This window comes from Solea senegalensis, linkage group LG13 (assembly GCF_019176455.1).
Source record: "Solea senegalensis isolate Sse05_10M linkage group LG13, IFAPA_SoseM_1, whole genome shotgun sequence".
Lineage (NCBI taxonomy): Eukaryota > Metazoa > Chordata > Actinopteri > Pleuronectiformes > Soleidae > Solea > Solea senegalensis.
In genome coordinates, this window is record NC_058033.1 from 18,098,342 (window position 1) to 18,118,668 (window position 20,327).

At 42.3% G+C, this 20,327-nt stretch overlaps 4 protein-coding genes across 5 annotated transcripts in view; 2 read left to right on the plus strand and 2 right to left on the minus strand.

Annotated features, from left to right (window-relative positions):
- wwc1 (WW and C2 domain containing 1) overlaps positions 1-12,586 on the minus strand; it is a 25,617-nt gene extending 13,031 nt beyond the window's left edge. Inside the window, exons 1-5 of the mRNA XM_044041747.1 lie at positions 11,746-12,586; positions 4,671-4,780; positions 4,105-4,308; positions 3,927-4,003; positions 1,247-1,326 (exon numbers count right to left, since the gene is read on the minus strand). Of these exons, the coding sequence (XP_043897682.1) occupies positions 1,247-1,326; positions 3,927-4,003; positions 4,105-4,308; positions 4,671-4,780; positions 11,746-11,864 (590 nt within the window). The 5' untranslated portion in view covers positions 11,865-12,586. The remainder of the gene's footprint in view (positions 1-1,246; positions 1,327-3,926; positions 4,004-4,104; positions 4,309-4,670; positions 4,781-11,745) is intronic.
- Positions 7,984-9,189, plus strand: LOC122779412 (zinc finger BED domain-containing protein 4-like). The gene is made up of 2 exons (XM_044041748.1): positions 7,984-8,389; positions 8,579-9,189. Exons 1-2 carry the CDS (start codon positions 8,037-8,039, stop codon positions 9,096-9,098), a joined length of 873 nt encoding a protein of 290 aa, XP_043897683.1. The 5' UTR covers positions 7,984-8,036; the 3' UTR covers positions 9,099-9,189.
- Positions 12,139-15,035, plus strand: arl10 (ADP-ribosylation factor-like 10). 2 transcript variants are annotated; one of them, XM_044041750.1, is made up of 5 exons: positions 12,139-12,185; positions 13,196-13,227; positions 13,664-13,853; positions 14,206-14,381; positions 14,783-15,035. In XM_044041750.1, the coding sequence occupies exons 1-5, from the start codon at positions 12,179-12,181 to the stop codon at positions 14,942-14,944; spliced, it is 567 nt and encodes a 188-aa protein (XP_043897685.1). In that variant the 5' UTR covers positions 12,139-12,178; the 3' UTR covers positions 14,945-15,035. The 2 variants fall into 2 exon arrangements, with proteins under 2 accessions (XP_043897685.1, XP_043897684.1); XM_044041749.1 differs by lacking the exons at positions 12,139-12,185; positions 13,196-13,227 and adding an exon at positions 12,933-13,195.
- Positions 15,036-15,156: 121 nt separating this feature from the next.
- nop16 (NOP16 nucleolar protein homolog (yeast)) lies at positions 15,157-19,116 on the minus strand. The gene is made up of 5 exons (XM_044041751.1): positions 18,905-19,116; positions 18,318-18,426; positions 18,143-18,209; positions 17,950-18,056; positions 15,157-16,088 (listed from the first exon to the last, which is right to left on the minus strand). Exons 1-5 carry the CDS (start codon positions 19,009-19,011, stop codon positions 15,942-15,944), a joined length of 537 nt encoding a protein of 178 aa, XP_043897686.1. The 5' UTR covers positions 19,012-19,116; the 3' UTR covers positions 15,157-15,941.
- Positions 19,117-20,327: the final 1,211 nt, after the last annotated feature.

The following is a 20,327-nucleotide window of genomic DNA, read 5'->3' on the forward strand; positions in this document are numbered from 1 at the left end:
ATCCACATTCTTGAGAGAGAGAGAGAGCGAGAGAGCGAGACCAGTGTAAATCAGATCTGAGACATCACATATTAGACTTTATAATAAGAATATGAATCCGTTTTCATAATAATCAGCCACTTATTAATTATGTTTATTCTATCATGTATTTAATATTAAGTTTCTCCATTGTTGAAAATACAATAAACAATGTTGTTAATTGTGTGTGTTAATTATCTTTGTACAAAAGGTGACATCACTGTGCTGCTTTTGATTGCAATGAAATCAGACTCTGTGTATGAAGGAGAGTCTGTGTGAAATCTTATCACTGCATTCCAGCCTGAGCTGATTGGTGTTTGTGTGAGGAGTGATTGGCTGTCAGACATGGTCAGGTGACTGTAATAGGAGAGGAATGTTGCCGGACAGCTCCGCCCACCTCACCTCCTCTTTAATCCTCCTGACACTCTCACTGAGCTCAGGGAAACATTCCTGTTCTGATGTTCTGTTCCTGTTCACGTTCACGTTCCTGTTCTCATGTTCTGATGTTCACGTTCTGTTCTTGTTCTGATGTTCTGTTTACATTCTGTTCTGTTCCTGTTCTGATGCTCTGTTCATGTTCACATTCTGTTCCTGTTCTGATGTTCACGTTCTGTTCCTGTTCTGATATCTGTTCCTGTTCTGATGTTCTGTTCCTGTTCTGATGTTCTGTTTCTGTTCACGTTCCGTTCCGATCAGCCATCATCTCTGTCCTCCATCTTCACTGGTGACTCAGCGGCGGCGTAGCGTGTCGTCTGGTCCCGCCTGCTGAGGTGGATGAGGTGGACGCGGCACAGGTTCAGGTTCAGGTGGAATGGGCGGATCCACATTCCTGAGCTGCTGCCGTTTTTATGAACATGTTTGTGTTTAATGATGGAGTGGAATGTTGAGGCAATAACGGAGCAGATAAGAACTTTGCTGCTCACTCTCTGATCGTCTCTACTGCTTCTCATGTTGTCAGAGGGGTCAGAGGTCAGGTCCAGGTGAATCATCTTTAATAAGCTCAACTGCTGGTGCCGCTGTCAGTGAATCAAGCATCATGCTACTTCTGTTAAACCTCTAATGAGCATCAGGAGCGTTTATTTAGCTGTTCTGACTGAAGAACGTCACAAACCTTCACATCTGTTAGAGAAGAAGATGTGAAACTGGTCTGTGAAGTCCTGATGTGGACATAGATGTGGACAGTGCAGTGGACATAGATGTGGACAGTGCAGTGGACATGTGGACTTACTCTGTGAGCGTCTGGAAGCCTTGTTCTTTGAACTGCAGCTCCTGCTTCATACAGGCCAAGTCTCTCTTCAGCTTATTCACCTGAGACACAGAGGACACTTTACAGCAGGGCTACTCAAATACAAAACTCAAAGTTCCATTTATTGAGGTCAGTCAGGCCACATGTGATATACTGTAATATTCAAAAGAAAATGTCCTTTTTTTTCAAAACACATGTTGTACACAGAGTGCATGCCGCTGACGCGCGGCTGCGCTCTGTGCAGTATCGTTACGAGGACACTGCTAATGAATGTGCATACACAGTGGACTCACGTTTATTATTATATTCAGAAAATACCACTTTTTATGCCGGTCGTATCATTTTGTATTGTTGTATTTATCCACCACACTTAAAGGCCGGTCCTTGAAAATATTGTAGTGACCGGAGCAGTACCGTTTGTGGACGGTGAGTGCTGATGGCGCAGAGACTCATGGGAATGGATTCTTGTGTGTTGATAAACTGTTGTTGTTGTTATTTAAACCCAAGTTAACTTTAAATTCAGTTTTGGTTGAAAAGAAAGATACTATTAGAATCATTTAATTGGATGCTTGAGAAGGTGATAGCCCCTCCTTCCTGGAGGGATGCTGTGATATCTGTCATTCCGAAAGAAGGGGAAAATAAAGAATACTGCGAGTCATATCACTCAATATCTATTCTGAACGTAGATTATAAACTGTTCACATCCATCATTACTAAAAGACTGGAACGTTTTTTGACCTGACCTGATACACAAAGACCAGACAGGTTTTGTAAAGGGACGGCAAACACAGGACAACATCAGGCGCACACTTCATATTATAGAACATGTCAATAAACACCATACAAGCGCTGCACTGATCAGCTTAGACGCTGAAAAAGCATTTGATAGGGTCAGCTGGGCTTTTTTGTATAAAGTACTGGAAAGGATGGGATTCAATGATAAATTCATAAAATGCGTAAAGGCACTGTATACTGACCCATCAGCCAGAGTACAGAGAACCCTCTGTAAAACATGAACGAATACAGCAAATGGACATCATTTATTTTTACCAGTGATATGTTATTTCGTTTTTCAGCTTGTACGTTTGTTTTGACTGGTCCAAACACCGCAGCACTGGCAGAGCTTCATGTTTCCATGACGACTGACCGGGAAAGGACGTGCGTGACGTAATTTTTACATGACTCCAGATTGTTAAAATGAGTGTCTGAAGTAACGCTAAACTTTAAAAACAGAGGCATACATACGCAGGACACAGGTACGTTGGTTAGTTGTCGCGCTGCTCTTTTCGTTTAATAAACGGGCTGCTCCAGTTTGACTGTAGGCGTGCTAACGGAGCTAGCGCAGCTAACAATGCTAACGGAGCTAACTGGTAAATACTGCCAAACTGCCAACATGATGAGCTAATGTTAGCTCCTTGTCTACAGGTGTCGGGTGATAAGTTCTTCTTCACACCTCTAAAACAGCACAGCGCAACTGTTTCAAGAGCGGCGAAGAAGAACCGTGTCAGAGCTAACGGAGCTCTAGGAAATTACATGGTATCGGATCGGACTCCAGTCGGCATGGACTCCAGTACTCGCCGATACCGATGCCCACATTTTCGGCAGTATCGGAGGCATTTCCGATACCGGAATCGGAACAACTCTAACGACAAGGTTGTTGTGCTAGTCCTGCCCTCTTCGCAATTTTCATAGAGCCACTTGCTCTACTAATCAGACAAGAAGATGACTTGACAGGAATCAGGATAGCGGGAGATGAACACAAAATAGGATTATTTGCTGACGATATAATTACGTTTCTTCAAGACCCGAACACAACGTTTACCAAATTATTAAAGATAATGGAAGAATATGGATTGATGTCGGGTTACAAATTGAATATGTCAAAAACTCAGGTTTATGGATTTAAATTGGAATGCTAAGTCAATAAAATACCTAGGAGTGATAATAACTCAAGAATACGACAGAATTTACGAGACAAATTACAGGCTAATCAACGATAAAATTCAAAAAGATGTAGCAAAGTGGTCATTGTTAGTGATGTAATTCAGCTCAAGAATTGAGGTGATCAAGATGAATCTTTTACCCAGGTTGTTTTCTATCTCTCCCAGTTAGAGTACCTGTATCACAATTCTCAGCATGGGACAAGCTAATATCCAGGTTCATCTGGGCGGGTGTCAGGCCTAGGATACCATTCAAGACCCTTCAACTAGACAAAGAACATGGAGGATTGGCATTGCCAAGTCTCAGAGAATATTACTATGCTGCACAGTTGAGATATGTTTTCTCGTGGGGCTCTCCGTGTTATCAAGCCAGATGGAAGGACATTGAGAAGAAATTCGATCAATGGAACAAAATGGCACAAGATAGTAGTGTATTGATTGAAACATAAAGTTAAAAAAAAAAGCGTCACAGCGTGACCCAGTAGCAGGCTGTCTGTGTATCGTTGGCATGGAGACAAGTCCCGATACACGTAATGACCCAACCAAATCCCATAGTGAAGAAATAACAGTTCGGGGGCCACAAATAGGTGGCCGGCCGCCTATTGAGTACCGATGCTTTACAGCAACAGGAGTGTGTGTGTGTGTGTGTGTGTGTGTGTGTGTGTGTGTGTGTGTGTGCGTGCGTGCGTGCGTGCGTGCATGCGTGCGTGCCTGTGTCTTACCCGACTTTTAGCTGTGGATATTTCTGCTTTCAGAATGTCGGGGTCGTACTTGCTGGAACACGACGATCTTGAATTCACTGCAGGAAACAGAAGATTTTATGAATCATGGTTTTTACTGAAGAAGAAATGTCACAAAGACTTCAGAGACAGAGGACAATTGTAAATGATTTGGACTCACAGCTGGTCTGGGATGTGGACTTGTCCTTCCATGCGTCGTTGAGCTGCAGGTACTCCTGCTGCGCCAGCTGCAGCCTCTGCTCCTTCACCTGGTAAATCTCCCTCTGAGCGCTGAGAGCGTCGCGGGCCACGGCCAGGTAATCACGCAGCATGGACTCCTGCTCCCGCTGCCACTGGACACGCGGGTCCTCCAGCTGAGTGCTCTCTGCAGGACAGAGACACATTCACATTCATGTGAATGACCGTCCCTCTCACTGTCCCTGACCGTCCCTCTCACTGTCCCTCTCACCGTCCCTCTCTGTCTATCACTAGTTTACAGAGAGATACAGCGCCACCTACGGAGGCGGAGTCACACACACAGGTAACCTCAGACCCTGTAAGTGGTCTGATTGTCTTAGTCAGACTATGACTTTAGTCTGATTAGTACATGATTAAAAGTTTTTTAATCATGTACTGTAAGGTGACCTTGAGTGCTTTGAAAGGCACCCTTGAATTAAATCATTATCATTATTATTGTCATCATCATCATCATTATCAAGTGTGACAGAGCAGAGCAGGTAAACTCACTGGTGTTGTGGTCGACATAGTACGAGCCGACCACGGGGTCGTACGCCTCTTCCCAGCCGACCGGCAGCTCATCTCCGATACAGTCTGCAAACGTCAGAGGCTTCGTCTGCCTACAGGAAACAAGGTGTGAACACAGGAGACAAGGTGTGAACACAGGAAACAAGGTGTGAACACAGGAAACACAGGATAAAGAGTAATTTTTTTATTCAGACTCATCTAAAAGAACATGAGATATAACAATGAAATATTCCAAATGCCGAATTTGACAAAATCAGACATGTGAACTTAGTGATGGAGGCAGCAGTGGATCAACAACTCCTGTGTGTGTGATGTTAAAATCACTGGTTTTCACTATGAGGTTTGGTGTGGGAGAGTGAGTGCTTTACAAACTTCAGTTGAACAGTGAGATAAAGACGTGATCATATGATGTAGAGATCATAGACTTATCAGCTGACGTTCACCTACAACAAATAAAAGATTCAATATCTTAAATTTTTGTTTTTTAAATGTGTGTGTGAGCAGATCACAGTCAAATGATGGTCTGTGTGTTTATTAAGAAGCTCATCTGAGACAGAAAATGTTTGATTTGTGGAGCGATATTTTTAGAGAAAGTGAAACAAAGACATGTTTTGCATGAGCTGCATGTTCTGCATGAGCTGCATGTTCTTCATGAGCTGCATGTTCTGCATGAGCTGCATGAGCCGCATGAGCAGCATGTTCTGCATGTTCTGCATGAGCGCATGTTCTGCATGTTCTTCATAGACGCATGTTCACCGACAGCATGTTCTGCATGAGCAGCATGTGCCGCATGTTCTGCATGAGCAGCATGTTCTGCATGAGCCGCATGTTCTGCATGAGCAGCATGTTCTGCATGAGCCGCATGACTGAACACTGAGTCACAGTCTCATTAACAGCAGCTCAGAGTCCAACAGTAAAAGCAACGACACGTACAAAGAAAATCGATAATCAAAACATCCACGTGAATAAAAGGTGGATTTACCATAAAAACATTCCTGCGATCAGAGCGTCACCCAGACCACGCACAACATCACTGAACAACTAACACGACAAACACAGCAGCTTGTCTTCATCTGTGGCCTCACTAACAACCAGGACTTATTTTCCATGAGCTCAAGAAAACGTGGAAATTATTTTCTCAAACGTCTTTGCTTTGATTCTTCTTCAGAGCAAAGGAACCAGAACATATTCACATTTAAGATAGTGAAAATTCACAAAAACACTCACACAACTGACTGATGAACTGACCGTTTATAATATATTGTTGTAGCTCTACAGAATCTCATTTTAAACATTTATTTTGCTGTGAAACTTCAGTTTTCAGACGTATCATCATTCTTCACTAGTGCAGCTGCAATCACTTCACATCCATTATTTTAATTAATCTATTCATCGACTATTTTAAATGATTAAAACCAGTTTCTGTCATTTTTCAGCTTCTAAACTGTGAATATGTTCTGATTTCTTTGCTCCATGAACAAATAAATCATTTTGTGTTTGTGGACAAAAACAAGACGTTTGAGATCATCATCATTTCCAGGTTTGACAAACACTGATCAACAAAAACTCATCAATGAACGCAGAAAACAATCAGCTCAGCTGTGTGTCTGTGCATGTGTGTGAGTGTGTGAGACTGTGTGTGTGTCTTCATGTTGGTTACATATTTAAACTCTGCAGCTGTGACTATGATCAGATGAGGTTAACAGTCTGCAGGGCCTCACACTGAACCTGTGCACCTTGGTAAAGGGTGAAAAAAACTTCAGATGAATCAGTTCTTTAGCTGCTGTGTGTGTGTGTGCGTGTGCGTGCCATGTGACCTCAGTGACGTGAAACACAAAAGCAGCACAGATGTCTCATATTCACAGATGAGACCAAAGTGAATCTTATGACTCAATATCATCAGTTTCACTGATGATGTCCAACTGCCTGTGACACGACAGACAGACAGGCAGGCCGACAGACAGACAGACAGACAGACAGACAGACAGACAGACAGACAGACAGACAGGCAGGCAGGAATTCATGCTTCACTCAATTTCATGAAGCAGTGTTGCGTCGTGTTGTAGATGAAGCAGTGTTGTGTTGTGTTGCAGATAGAGTTGTTCCGATTCCGATACCAGTATCGGAAAAGCCTCCGATACTGCCGAAAATTCTGGTATCGGTATCGGCGAGTACTGGAGTCCAGGCACCGATCCGATACCACGTAATTTACTGGTTAGCTCCGTTAGCGCTGATACAGTTCTTCTTCGCTGCTCTTAAAATAGTTGCGCTGTGCTGCCATCGGCAGCTGCCGTTTTAGGGGGGCGAAGAAGAATTGATCAACCTGGGACACGTTAAATCAGAAAAAGGAGCTAAGTTGGCGCATCATGTCGGCGGTTTGGCAATATTTTACAGTTGAGGCTCCCACAAGTAAGACAGCAACATGCAACATCTGTAAAGACTCAATTTCGAGGGGTGGCACGAGTGTCGCAAGTTTTAACACCAGCAATTTGATTAAACACTTGAAGACGCGTCACGCTAAAGAGCATGAAGAGTTTAACGCTACTAAAGCTAAGGGGGGAAAGAGGGACAAACTGCAGCAGCAAACTCTGGAAGGTGCCTTCAAGCGTTTTGATAAATTCCCCAAAGACAGCCAAAAAAGCGACGAAAATAACAGACACAATTTTGGAGTTTATTGTCCTGGATGACCAACCCCTGTCTGTCGTCGAAAATGTGGGATTTCGCCGCTTAATGGAGCATTTGGAGCCAAGGTACTGTTTGCCAGGTCGTAAATATATCTCCGAAACTGCTCTACCCAAATTATACGAGACAGTTAGGGAACATATTTCGTGTATGCTGAAAGACGTGGATGCAATCAGCTTTACCACGGACATTTGGACCTCCGACGTGAGCCCAATGTCTTTACTAAGTTTAACGTCACACTGGGTGGACAGAGAGACAGCATTTACCCCTCGAAGTGCGGTCCTGCACGCTAACGAGTTCCGAGGGTCACATACTGGCACATTAATTGCCGAAGCAATTGAGGGGATGCTAGTGAAGTGGAAAATTCCCAAGTCCAACGTCCATGTTGTTTTGCGCGACAACGCTAGCAACATGAAGAAAGCCATGGACGAGATGGATGTACCAAGTTTGGGATGCTTCGCCCACACTCTCCAGCTTGTGGTGCATGAAGGGCTACTGTCACAGAGAAGTGTGAGTGATGCACTGGCGAATGGTAGGAAGATAGTCGCCCATTTCAAACACTCGCCACTGGCTACTTCACGCCTGGAGGATATTCAAAAAGATCTCCAAATGCCCACCAAACGTCTGCACCAAGACGTAGCAACAAGGTGGAACAGTACCTATTATATGGTCGAGAGTTTACTGGAGCAGAAGCGGTCAATTTCAGCATATGGAGCTGACCACGACCTGCCAGTTACCCTTACGGCTAACCAGTGGGCTTTACTGGAGAAAACAATCACTGTTCTTGTACCATTTGAAGAACTGACCAGACAGATTAGCTCCTCCACCTCTTCTGCAGCTGAAGTCATTCCCTCAGTCACAGTGCTGAAACGCCTGCTTGCTCGGGAGAACCAGGGGGACACAGGGATAAAAACTATGAAAACAACCCTTCTTGAGGCTGTCCAGAAAAGATTCAAGACCATCGAGAATGAGCCCTTGTATGCAGTTGCCACTCTTTTAGACCCAAGATTCAAAGACAGGTATGTCTAATATTTTTATTAAATGTCTATATTATAAGCAAAATTATGAAATGGTGTTTGGATGACTAGACATTGCATTACTGATTACTATTGCATTAATATGTTACCACTAAAAGCAACTATGGAGGAAGTGGTTTATTTATTTTACACAATTATACATTTATTAATTATTTTTCATTGTTGTTTCAGATACTTCACAAGTGCAGACAGCATCAAACATGCCAAGGATGCTCTGACCCAAGAGGTGGAAAAGATGGAGGTGTTACAGAGCAGGACCACACCTGAGGGAGCAGAGAGAGTGCCAGAAAACCCCCATAAAGCCCCCCGTATGGAAGCACAGCCGGACAGCAGCAGCAGCAGAAAGAGCAGCTTGAAAGGCCTGTTTGAGGAAATCCTGCAGGAGCATGATGAGGAACGTGGGGCAAGCAGCACAAGCACGCAAGTTCAAATACAGACATATTTGACAGAGCAAACGGTCCCACGCTCAGACAGCCCATTCCATTACTGGGGAGTCAACGCAATTCGGTTTCCCACCCTGGCTGCCACTGCTGCAAAGTTTCTCTGTGCTCCTTGTACCAGTGTTGACAGTGAGAGACTGTTCAGTGCAGCGTCCAACATTGTTGACGCAAGAAGGAACAGGCTAGGAGGAGAGAGGGCAGAAATGCTTATCTTCTTGAAGAAGAATCTGCCTTTGCATTTGAAATTATGAGCAATACTAAATTGCTAGAAATGCTACTGCAATGTGTAGCCTACTTGTTTTAAAGTATTTTTTGTTTACTGTGTAGCTGCTGCTCTTTTGATTTGTGTTTTTTATGTTTACTTTATAGGTTGGTGTTGCACTATTGTTAAATACTGCACTATTTAAAGATTTAAATTATTATTTTATTACATAATGCTGCACTTTAATTTGTTTTTTATAATTATTCCTGTATTTATTGAAGTTGCCGTTGCACTACTGTTTTTTATACTGTTCTATTCAAAAATAAATATAAAAAAGATGGCTTCCATTTGCTATATTCATTCATGTTTTACAAAGGGTTTAACCTGAGCAAGGCCTTACCACAATGATAATCATATCACAGTATCACACGCAGGTATAGTATGATTTTTTTTTTCTTAACACGCTGGTATCGGTATCGGTACTCGGTATCGTCCGATACCGGCAGCACGAGTATCGGAATCGGTATCGGGAGGGAAAAAATGGTATCGGAACATCTCTAGTTGCAGATGAAGCAGTGTTGTGTTGCAGATGAAGTTGTGTTGTAGATGAAGCAATGTTGTGTTGTAGATGAAGCAGTGTTGTGTTGCAAGATGAAGCAGTGTTGTGGAGTAATAGATGAAGCAGTGTTGTGGAGTTATAGATGAAGCAGTGTTGTGTTGTAGATGAAGCAGTGTTGTGTCATGTTGTAGATGAAGCAATGTTGTGTTGTGTAGATGAAGCAGTTGTGTGGTGTTGATGAAGCAGTGTTGTGTTGCAGATGAAGCAGTATTGTGTTGTGTTGCAGATGAAGCAGTATTGTGTTGTGTTGCAGATGAAGCTGTGTTGTGTTGTGGATGAAGCAGTGTTGTGTTGCAGATGGTTGTGCAGATGAAGCAGTGTTGTGATATGTTGTGTTGTGTTGTGGATGAAGCCGTGTTGTGTTGTGGATGAAGCCGTGTGTGTGGATGAAGCCTTGTTGTGTTGTGGATGAAGCGTGTTGTGTTGCAGATGAAGCAGTGTTGTGTTGCAGATAAAGCAGTGTTGTGTTGCAGATTAAGCAGTGTTGTGTTGCAGATTAAGCAGTTGTTGTTGTTGTGTTGTAGATGAAGCAGTGTTGTGTTGTAGATGAAGCAATGTTGTGTTGTGTGTGTTGTGTTGTGTTGTGTTGTAGATGAAGCAGTGTTGTGTTGTAGATGAAGCAGTGTTGTGTTGTAGATGAAGCAGTGTTGTGTAGTAGGACAAGCAGTATTGTGCTGTGTTGCAGATGAAGCAGTGTTGTGTTGTAAATGAAGCAGTGTTGTGTTGTAGATGAAGTAGTATTGTGTTGTAGATTGTATTGTGTTGTGTTGCAGATGAAGCAGTGTTGTGTTGCAGATAAAGCTGTGTTGTGTTGTGTTGCAGATGAAGCTGTGTTGTGTTGTGTTGTGGATGAAAGCTGTTGTTGTGTTAGCTGTAGAAGCAGTGTTGTGTTGTAGATGAAGCAGTGTTGTGTTGTGTTGCAGATGAAGCAGTGTTGTGTTTCAGATGAAGCAGTGTTGTGTTGCAGATGAAGAAGTGTTGTGTTGTGTTGTGGATGAAGCAGTGTTGTGTTGTGTTGCAGATGAAGCAGTGTTGTCTTGTGTGTCTGGATTAGAGCAGGTGAAACTGTGACACCTGCTGATTTGTGATGACAGGAATGTCGACAATCAGGAAGAACCACAGAGCTCCATCTTTACACTGGAGTCTGATGTCATCACACAAACGTTCTGCTTGTAACACAACACAACTTCATCACACTAACACAGACTAACGTTTTAGTTTTCAGACGTAGAGTGGATTGAACACGACACACACAGACACACACACATATGATTACTGACACAAATACTTTTTGTAAAGTAATGAACCAGGATTATGTTAACCTGAGCTCCACTTCCGCAGTCTCTTATGAAGTTTAAAATTCATATTTCCAGGTTTTATTTTGGTTTAAGCCCGAGTAAAAATCATTTGATAATCAGATATTATGTGAGTCACTGTGGTTTTAAATTCATATGGAATTAAATTTAAAACACAGCATTCTAAGTTTTGATTTGGACACTGGTTACCATGGAAACACAGGTCCTCTGTAGGAAACTCTGACATTGACGTTAAAAGTTCAGGAATAATCACATGTGTATTTGACGTGTTCATGTGGTTCCTAAAGTCAAATATCGGGAGAGAGAAAGGCGGGGACTCAGGAGCTGCTGCTCCTCTGCTGCCTCGTGTGGTCACTTTGTGTCACTGACGTCAATCTGAACGTTGGATTTCAAACACTGAAGTGACAAAGTGAGACATTTGTAAGTCATCACTTGCAACAGTGCGTGTGTGTGTGTGTGTGTGTGTGTGGTAGCAGTGGATCAACAGCTCCTGACAATCACAGATTTTCTCTCTGGACTATGGTGTGGGAGAGTGAGTGCTTTACAATAGTCTGTCTAACAGTGAGATAAAGACGTGATCATGTGACATAGGGGGCGTAGACTAACGCAGATTTTATGACACGCGACTTTTGTTAAGTTTTTATTTTTTCAGCTATGTTTTCACTGAGAATGAGTCTCTGTGTGTCAGGCTGGTTCTCAGCAGCAGGGGGCGCTGAGTGTGTGTGCAGGAGAATAGAGGTTAAAGGTCACACTGTACCTACCGGTCTCTGGGATCGATCCAGCTCGTGCACTGATGAATGTGATCCACGTAATAAACTTTTCCATCAAAGTCTCTGGCCTCCTCCCAACCTTCTGGTAGCGGCAACTCCTTCCTGGGCATTTCAGCCTCGTCTCCATCAACCTGCTGCTGCTGCTGCTGCCGCCGAGGAGGGTCATAACATCTTCATCTTCATCACCGTCACTCCCACAGCCGCACACACATATCACAACAACAATAACACTAATAATCCACAGGAAGCAGGCTCTTCTGTCACCGCCGCAGCCGCTGTCTGACCACGTTTCTCCGCATGTTTACAGCACTTTTCCAGGCGCGAGTCAAACTTCTTCCACTGATCCACGGAGCAGGGACAGCGCCTCCTGCCGCCGCTGCCGCTCCTGCCGCCGCTGCCGCGGCACCTGCCGCCGCTGCTGCTGATGTCGGGTAAAGACGAGCTTCTGCTCCGGGTCCACAGAGCCAGGAAACAGAATGAATAGTAGTAGTAGTAGTTGTTGTTTTAAAAAGCCTCCTCGGTCGCCTCCTCCTCCTCCCAGCCCGTGCTCGTCGCGTCTCCTCCGCGCTGTGTACAGGCCGCCACCATGTTTAGCAGCGGTAAGCGATGCTAGCCTTCTGCCGCGGGGCAACGAGCTCTCCGAAACACCGCACTCACGCAGCGAAGTGACGTTAAAACCCGGTAAAGTCCGCGGTAAAGTTTCCGTCAAACTCGCCTGTTTACTTGTTAAACAGGCCGTTTGTTCGCAGGTGGAGCGGAGCTTCAGCAGCGGTAAAACTCTTCCCGAGTCCCGATGACTTCGGCCGGTCATCCGCTGTCAAGCTACTCACATCTGCTGTCAGCGCTTCCGGTATCATTTCACAATAAGATTCGTGTTGACAAGTTCAGCCCGCCAAAATAAGACTTCCTATCAAAGGAGTTGCTACTAAATGCATCTGTTATTCTTGACTGAATATACATTCTATCTGCTTGTTTTCCCTCTCATCATTGTGCTTTTCTTTATTCTTTTTATTTATTCACTTGTTTATGAACATTTTAGGTTCAGGGTTTCGTCAGAGTTGTTCTTAGTTTGTGCTCGCTGGTCTCTGAAACGGTAAAGCTCCCAGCGCCCTCTAGTGTTCAATGTGGTAACGTGCAGGAGAGAGAGAGAGCGCGAGAGAGAGCGCGAGAGAGAGCGAGAGCGAGAGAGAGCGAGAGAGAGAGCGAGAGAGAGAGAGAGAGAGCAGCAGATGCTTCAGGAGGTGAAGCAGTGGAAACCTGAGTGTGTGTGACAGGTCAGATCTCCTCTGGGTCAGAGGTCATGGTTCTCCTGCAGAACATCTCAGACATGCTCTCTGCAGCGGTGGCTGCCTTTGGTTCTGCGCTCTTCATCAGCGTCAGTGTGTTCTACAGGAGGAGAACATTGTGGTCAGAACGCACACAGTTGTGCGCCTTCACTGAGGTAACACTCTTCATCTTCTCTTCATCACTGAGGAACACTCTTCATCTTCACTCTTCGTCACTGAGGAACACTCTTATCTCTTCCTGCAGAAACAGTAGAAATCAATAGAAGATAAACTAGAATCACGAGTGAAGATAAAAGTGTGATTCATTTTTGCTGAGGAACAAAGTCTGAGAGATTAACAACAGTCCAGGTGACAATATGAGTCACATGATCATGTCTTTGTCTCACTGTTACACACACTCACTCTCCCACACCAAAGTCCAGAGAGACAACAAGTGATTGTAGCTGCTGTTCTGCTGCCTTGTGTGGTCACTCTGTGTCACTGAGGTCAATCCGAACAAAGGACTTCACACACTGAAAGAACTAAATGTGTGTGTGTGTGTGTGTGTGGGAGAGTGAGTGGTCACAGAAAAAAGCTTCATCGTTGAATCAATGATTTGTGATTTCTCTGTGCTCCGCCCACAGAAGGCGCAGGAGGCGGAGCATAGGAAGCGTCAGGTTCTCGTCCTTGGTCTGGACGGCGCCGGGAAAAGCAGCCTGCTGCGAGGTATGGTTCCCGCAGAGTCCACGGCTCAGACACGTCACAGTCGTCCGACCCACGGCTTCAACTTCGTCAGTCTGGACACCGGCGTCTGTCGGCTGGACTTCCTGGAAAGTAAGACTTTTTTAACCTCCCACAATGCATCAGGACGCCCTAATGGAACAGGAAATGTGTCGCATGGCCGTTCACTCGCTGTAAACGTGCGTGAGAACATTTTAAAACACTTCGGCAGTCACAGACTCTGTATTCTTCTTCTTCCTTATGTGTTCTCACACCCTCTGTGGGCGTTCTTCTTCATGTGTCCTCTATGGGCGTTTTTCGTCATATGTCCTCTGTGGGCGTTTTTCTTCATGTGTCCTCTGTGGGCGTTCTTCTTGTGTCCTCTGTGGGCGTTCTTCATGTGTCCTCACGCCCTCTGTGGGCGTTCTTCATGTTTCCATCATTGTTGTGTTTGGTCTGATTTCAGTCGGCAGCAGCGAGGAACTGCGACGTCACTGGAGCGAGTACGTGAAACACTCTCACATCCTGGTGTTTGTGGTCGACTCCACTGATCAACAGCGCCTTCCACTGGCTAAGGCTGAACTGCACCGCCTCCTGGGGGCGGAGCCCCGGCTGCCTGTGGTCGTCCTTGGAAACAAGCAGGTAAGGATCAAAATATGGATGTGGTGATAATAATAATAATAATCATAATAATAGTAAATAATAATAATCAAAATCATAATAACAATAATCATAATAATCAAAATAATAGTCATATTAATAACCATAACTATAATGATATTAATAATTATAACTATGATAATAATCAAAATAACAATCATATAACCATAACTATAATATTAATAATTATAACTATGATAATCATAATAACAATAGGTCATATTAATAATCACAAAAACTATATTAATAATTATAACAATGATAATCATAATAACAATAAGTCATATTAATAATCACAATAACTATAATAATATTAATAATTATAACAATAATAATAATATGAATGTTGTGCAAAGGTCAAAGGTCATGTGTGTTCCTCTCAGGACAAACCCGGTGCAGTGAGTGTGTGTGAGCTTCATGACGCTCTGAGTCTGCACTCACACAACACGTTCCTCATCGCTGCTCAGATGCATTCAGATGAAGCTCTGAAGAACTCCTGCTGGAGTCCGGACCAGGTCCAGGAGCTGCTGCTCCTGCTCGTCTGAGGCCAGGCCAGGCCAGGCCAGGAGAGGCGAGGCCGCTCCTCCTGTAGCAGCTTTCAATGTCAGCAGACGAGTTGAAGGACGAGGACGAAGGTTTATTTAATGTTGTTGATCAGTGGTTCACAAACATTTTGTGTTTAAAATAAAATGAACTTTGTAATCACTGGTGTCATTAGTGTGTGTGTTTTATCTAACTGTTGATACTCAGGACAAACTTTGATATTTGTTTGTTTTTTATTTAGGAAGAAAAAGAAAAGTGAGAATCCTCCACAGATAAAGAATTCAACTGTGATTTACAAAGAAACAAATGATGGCCCCGCCCTCTCTGATCCACATGAAGGATCAAGACTAACTCCAGCATAGAAGGTCTGAGTGAATGTGGTTTAGACTCTCAGAAGACCTGCTCTGTGGTCAGTCCTGATCTGCTGATGTTCTTGTACGCCACTGCCAACTCCTCCTCTTCCTGTCCCAGTAACAGTGTGCAGTCACACTGATCTGTTCTGTTTCCCTCAGATAATAACACTGTGTTCGCTGTGTTTGGATCATGAAGAGTTCAGCTCTGGTCCTGGTCTCGTCAGTAAAACATTGACTCCAGCCACAGCCAGTGACATGTTTGTCCACCTCTCGTGTCAGGACGTCCTGCAGTTGACCTCTGACCTCTGTCACGTCCTCTAAGTGTCTCAGAGGACAGACGACGCTGATGGACTGAGCCGCTGAAGTTCCTCCCACTGTTAGACTGCAGGAGTGAGGGGGCGGGAAGCAGGAAATATGAGCTCAGTTTGGACCAAGTTTAGCCACTCCCACTCTTTCTTAGTGACACTCCCTGTGTGTCTGTCTGTCTGTGTGTGTGTGTGTGTGTCTGTCTGTGTGTGTCTCTGTGTCTGTCTGTGTGTGTGTATGTATCTCTTTTGTGTCAGTGTGTGTCCTTGCTCTGAAGGACAAACAGGAAGTTAGGATGACAAAGATTCATGTGTGAGTGTGTTACAGGTTTATTGTGATGTTAACACGTGTGTGTGGGCTGAGCTGCAGCTAACGAGCTGATGAAGGCGTGGTAGTCCTGCAGGTGGCAGCGTTTGTACTCGTTGATCTTCCTGCGGATCTGAGTTGGCGTGTCCTGGTAATAATTCTTCTCGTCTCGAGCCATCGCCTGAAAACACAAACTTTATTTAAACAACGCGACCACAAATACAAACACGGGTTCCACATCGGTAACCATGGTAACCATGGTAGAGTGTGTGTCACACGATCATTATTGATTATTGATCATTATTTAGACACTGTTAGTGTAATCACACATAAAATAATAATCTGGTTTATTGATATTTAAACACTGTTAGTGTTAGTGTAATCACACATAAAATAATAATCTGGTTTATTGATATTTAAACACTGTTAGTGTTAGTGTAATCACACATAAAATAATAATCTGGTTTATTGATATGTGAACACTGTTAGGTAATCACACATAAAATAATAATCTGGTTTACTGATATTTAAACACTGTTAGTGTTAGTGTAATCACACATGTATAATAATCTGGTTTATTGATATTTAAACACTGTTAGTGTAATCACACATAAAATAATAATCTGGTTTATTGATATTTAAACACTGTTAGTGTTAGTGTAATCACACATAAAATAATAATCTGGTTTATTGATATGTGAACACTGTTAGTGTAATCACACATAAAATAATAATCTGGTTTACTGATATTTAAACACTGTTAGTGTTAGTGTAATCACACATGTATAATAATCTGGTTTATTGATATTTAAACACTGTTTGTGTTAGTGTAATCGCACATATATAATAATAATCTGGTTTATTGATATTTAAACACTGTTAGTGTTAGTATTATCACACATGAAATAATAATCTGGTTTATTGATATTTAAACACTGTTAGTGTTCGTGTAATCTCACATAAAATAATAATCTGGTTTACTGATATTTAAACACTGTTAGTGTTAGTCTAATCTCACATATATAATAATAATATGGTTTATTGATATTTAAACACTGTTAGTGTTAGTATAATCTCACATATATATTAATAATCTAGTTTATTGATATTTAAACACTGTTAGTGTTAGTGTAATCACACAAAATAATAATGTGGTTTATTGATATTTAAACACTGTTAGTGTAAATATAATCTCACATATATAATAATAAAAATCTGGTTTATTGATATTTAAACACTGTTTGTGTTAGTGTAATCGCACATATATAATAATAATCTGGTTTATTGATATTTAAACACTGTTGGTGTTAGTATAATCACACATGAAATAATAATCTGGTTTATTGATATTTAAACACTGTTAGTGTTAGTGTAATCTCACATAAAATAATAATCTGGTTTACTGATATTTAAACACTGTTAGTGTTAGTGTAATCTCACATATATAATAATAATATGGTTTATTGATATTTAAACACTGTTAGTGTTAGTATAATCTCACATCATAATTATAATCTGGTTTATTGCTGTATTTCTATTTCACTTCAAATATTATTTTCCATCTTATTCTACAGAATGAAAATGAGAATCATGGAAACATGAACAGTACCTGTGAAAATAATCAGTATTTTAGATTTAACGTTTAAAAATGTGACTTTAATAAAGTAAAAAGGTTTGAATATTTGTTTAGATCAAAAGTTTGTTTTCTAACAGCTGGTATTTAAACACTGTTATTGTTAGTATAATCTCACATATATAATAATAATCTGGTTTATTGCTGTATTTCTATTTCACTTCAAATATTATTTTCCATCTTATTGTACAGAATGAAAATGGGAAACAAACAGTTCCTGTGAAAATAATAATTTTTTTTTAGATTTAAAGTTTAAAAATGTGACTTTAATAAAAGTAAAAAGGTTTGAACATTTGTTCAGATCAAAAGTTTGTTTTCTAACAGCTGGAGGGATTTTATTTTGAAGTCAGGAAATGGAAAATGTGTCTGGTCTTGTCTTGAGGACATCAGGGATGGGCGACAACCTCACCTTGTAGTCGTCATTGTGTTCTCGGATCATGTGCTGGACGAACTCGACGAGGTCGGACGATAACGTCTTTGTGTCTCTGAGTGCTTGCCCCGCCTCCTCCTCCAGTTCTGCTCAAAACAACACAAAGATCTGAGCCACAGCGCCACCTGCAGATCAACAGGGCCATCTGCAGGTCAACGGCAATGTGACTTACGCTTGATGACATAGGGTTTGGTGACGACGGCGACGCTTGCTGATGTTTCTCTGTCGTTTCTCAGCAACTGCAGAAAAACAATCATGAACGTTTAGTTCAGCGACTTTAGAAGAAGGAGAAGAAGGAGGAGAAGAAGAAGAAGGAGAAGAAGAATCGTGTTTTTGTTTCCACTTACACTCGACTTCTTCACGGGCAGAGCCGCGTTCACGTCCAACACCAGACCCATGTCCTGCAGGTTCCTCGCCACCGATCTCCTGTTGTTCCACGCCGCTCTAATCTGTTGACTGACCAGAACCAGAACCACACCAGTCAGAACCAGAACCACACAAGACAGTCATTTTTCCATCATATTCTAACTCCACTCGACTACATCAGTGACAAAACCTGGTCCTGGGCGATGTCACCTAAACACGTGAGTAATGAGTGTGATGGAAAACTACATAAATTATATTATAAAATATCTAAATGTTTGACTACATCGTAACAATAACAATAATAATGAATTAATCTGAGTTATTAGCAGGTTAACGTTAATCCAGTGAATCCAGCAGCAGAGTCTAGTTAACCCTCCTTTAAGGATAACAGGAGGTTAACGTAACTGTTCAACCCGTCAGTTAACCCGGGTTAATGTTACCTTCAGCTGAGTTAAAGTTAACGCTCGTCACGAAAACACAACAGTGATTTACCAGTGGTCACGTGACTTTACACACAGGTTAGGAAGGTTAGAGCAGCATGCTAACCTGTGCTAACATGCTAACTGACCTCTCGATGCTCGGTCTATATTTGTTGATGAACTTCTTCTTCAGCTTCTTCCGGTCCTGGTTATAATCAAACCTCTTTCTTCTCTTCGACTGTTTCGTTTTTGGCATTTTTCTTCGTTTGCTCTTTCTTTTTTCTCCGTTTTCTTAACAAACGCGACGACCCGACGTCAACGTGCGCGAAACAGAGACCGGAAACACGTGTTTGTTATCTTCCTGTCATGTGACTGAAGGCCACGCCCACTCTGCCTTACATATGTTTTCAGACAGACCTCTCACTCTGTCATATCTTTTTCAGACAGGGTTATATATATGTACATATATACATATACATATACATATACATATATGGGGACTTGATATGTATATATATATATATGTGTATATATATATATATATATATATATATATATATATACATATATGTATGTATATACATATACATATAATGTATACATATGTATATATATATATATATATATATATATATATATATATATATACATGTGCAAACAAGCTGATCGAAATATCTCATCACTGACGCTCTCGTCAGTGATGAGATATTTCTGTTTCAGACCAAAACCACGCCCCCAGAACGCGGACTGTGTTGTGATTGGCCAGGTACCTGGAAGGGATGTAGTAAGCACGTCAGCTCTAAGAACGGCTCTGCATCTCAGCAGCTACAACAGAGTAGTTCTTCTTCTTCTGCAGTACAATGTACGCAACCAGATGTGCCCGGACAAGTGCCCGCACCTGGAGGAGCTATTGTGGTGAGAGGAGTGGTGAGGTTTCCTGATGACATCATCAGCAAACGGAAGTGCCTTTCTGCTTTGCAGAGCCCAGGAAACCAATAAAAGCCTATGAACTGTTTGGTCTGAAACTTTAGGGTTTCATAAACAACGTCATGACGCAGATACACACAGACGCTTCCGGTCTATGTCGCCTTTAAGACACAAGCCATTTGTTCAAAGTGACCTGAGTTCATACGTACAATAATAACAGATTCTGTCACACTGCAGACACGTGATGGTTCACATTCACTCATTGAGTGATCACATGAATTTATACATATTCATACACTGCCTGGCCATAAAAAAAGTGGCCATCTGTGGATTTAACTAAGCAAATAGGTAAGGGGTTGCTGCAGTTGGTCAGGTCTAGGTTCAGCAACATCATGTGCCCAAAGAATCAGGTCAGCTGACTACCTGAATATAATGAATGACCAGATTATTCCATCAATGCATTTGTTTCTTCCCTGATGACATGGGCATATTCCAAGATGACAATGCCAAGATTCATCAGGCTCAAATTGTGAAAGAGTGGTTCAGGGAGCATGAGACATAATTTTCCAGACCTTAACCACATTGAGAATCTTTGGAATGTGCTGAAGAAGGCTTTGCTCAGTGGCCCAACTCTCCCATCATCAA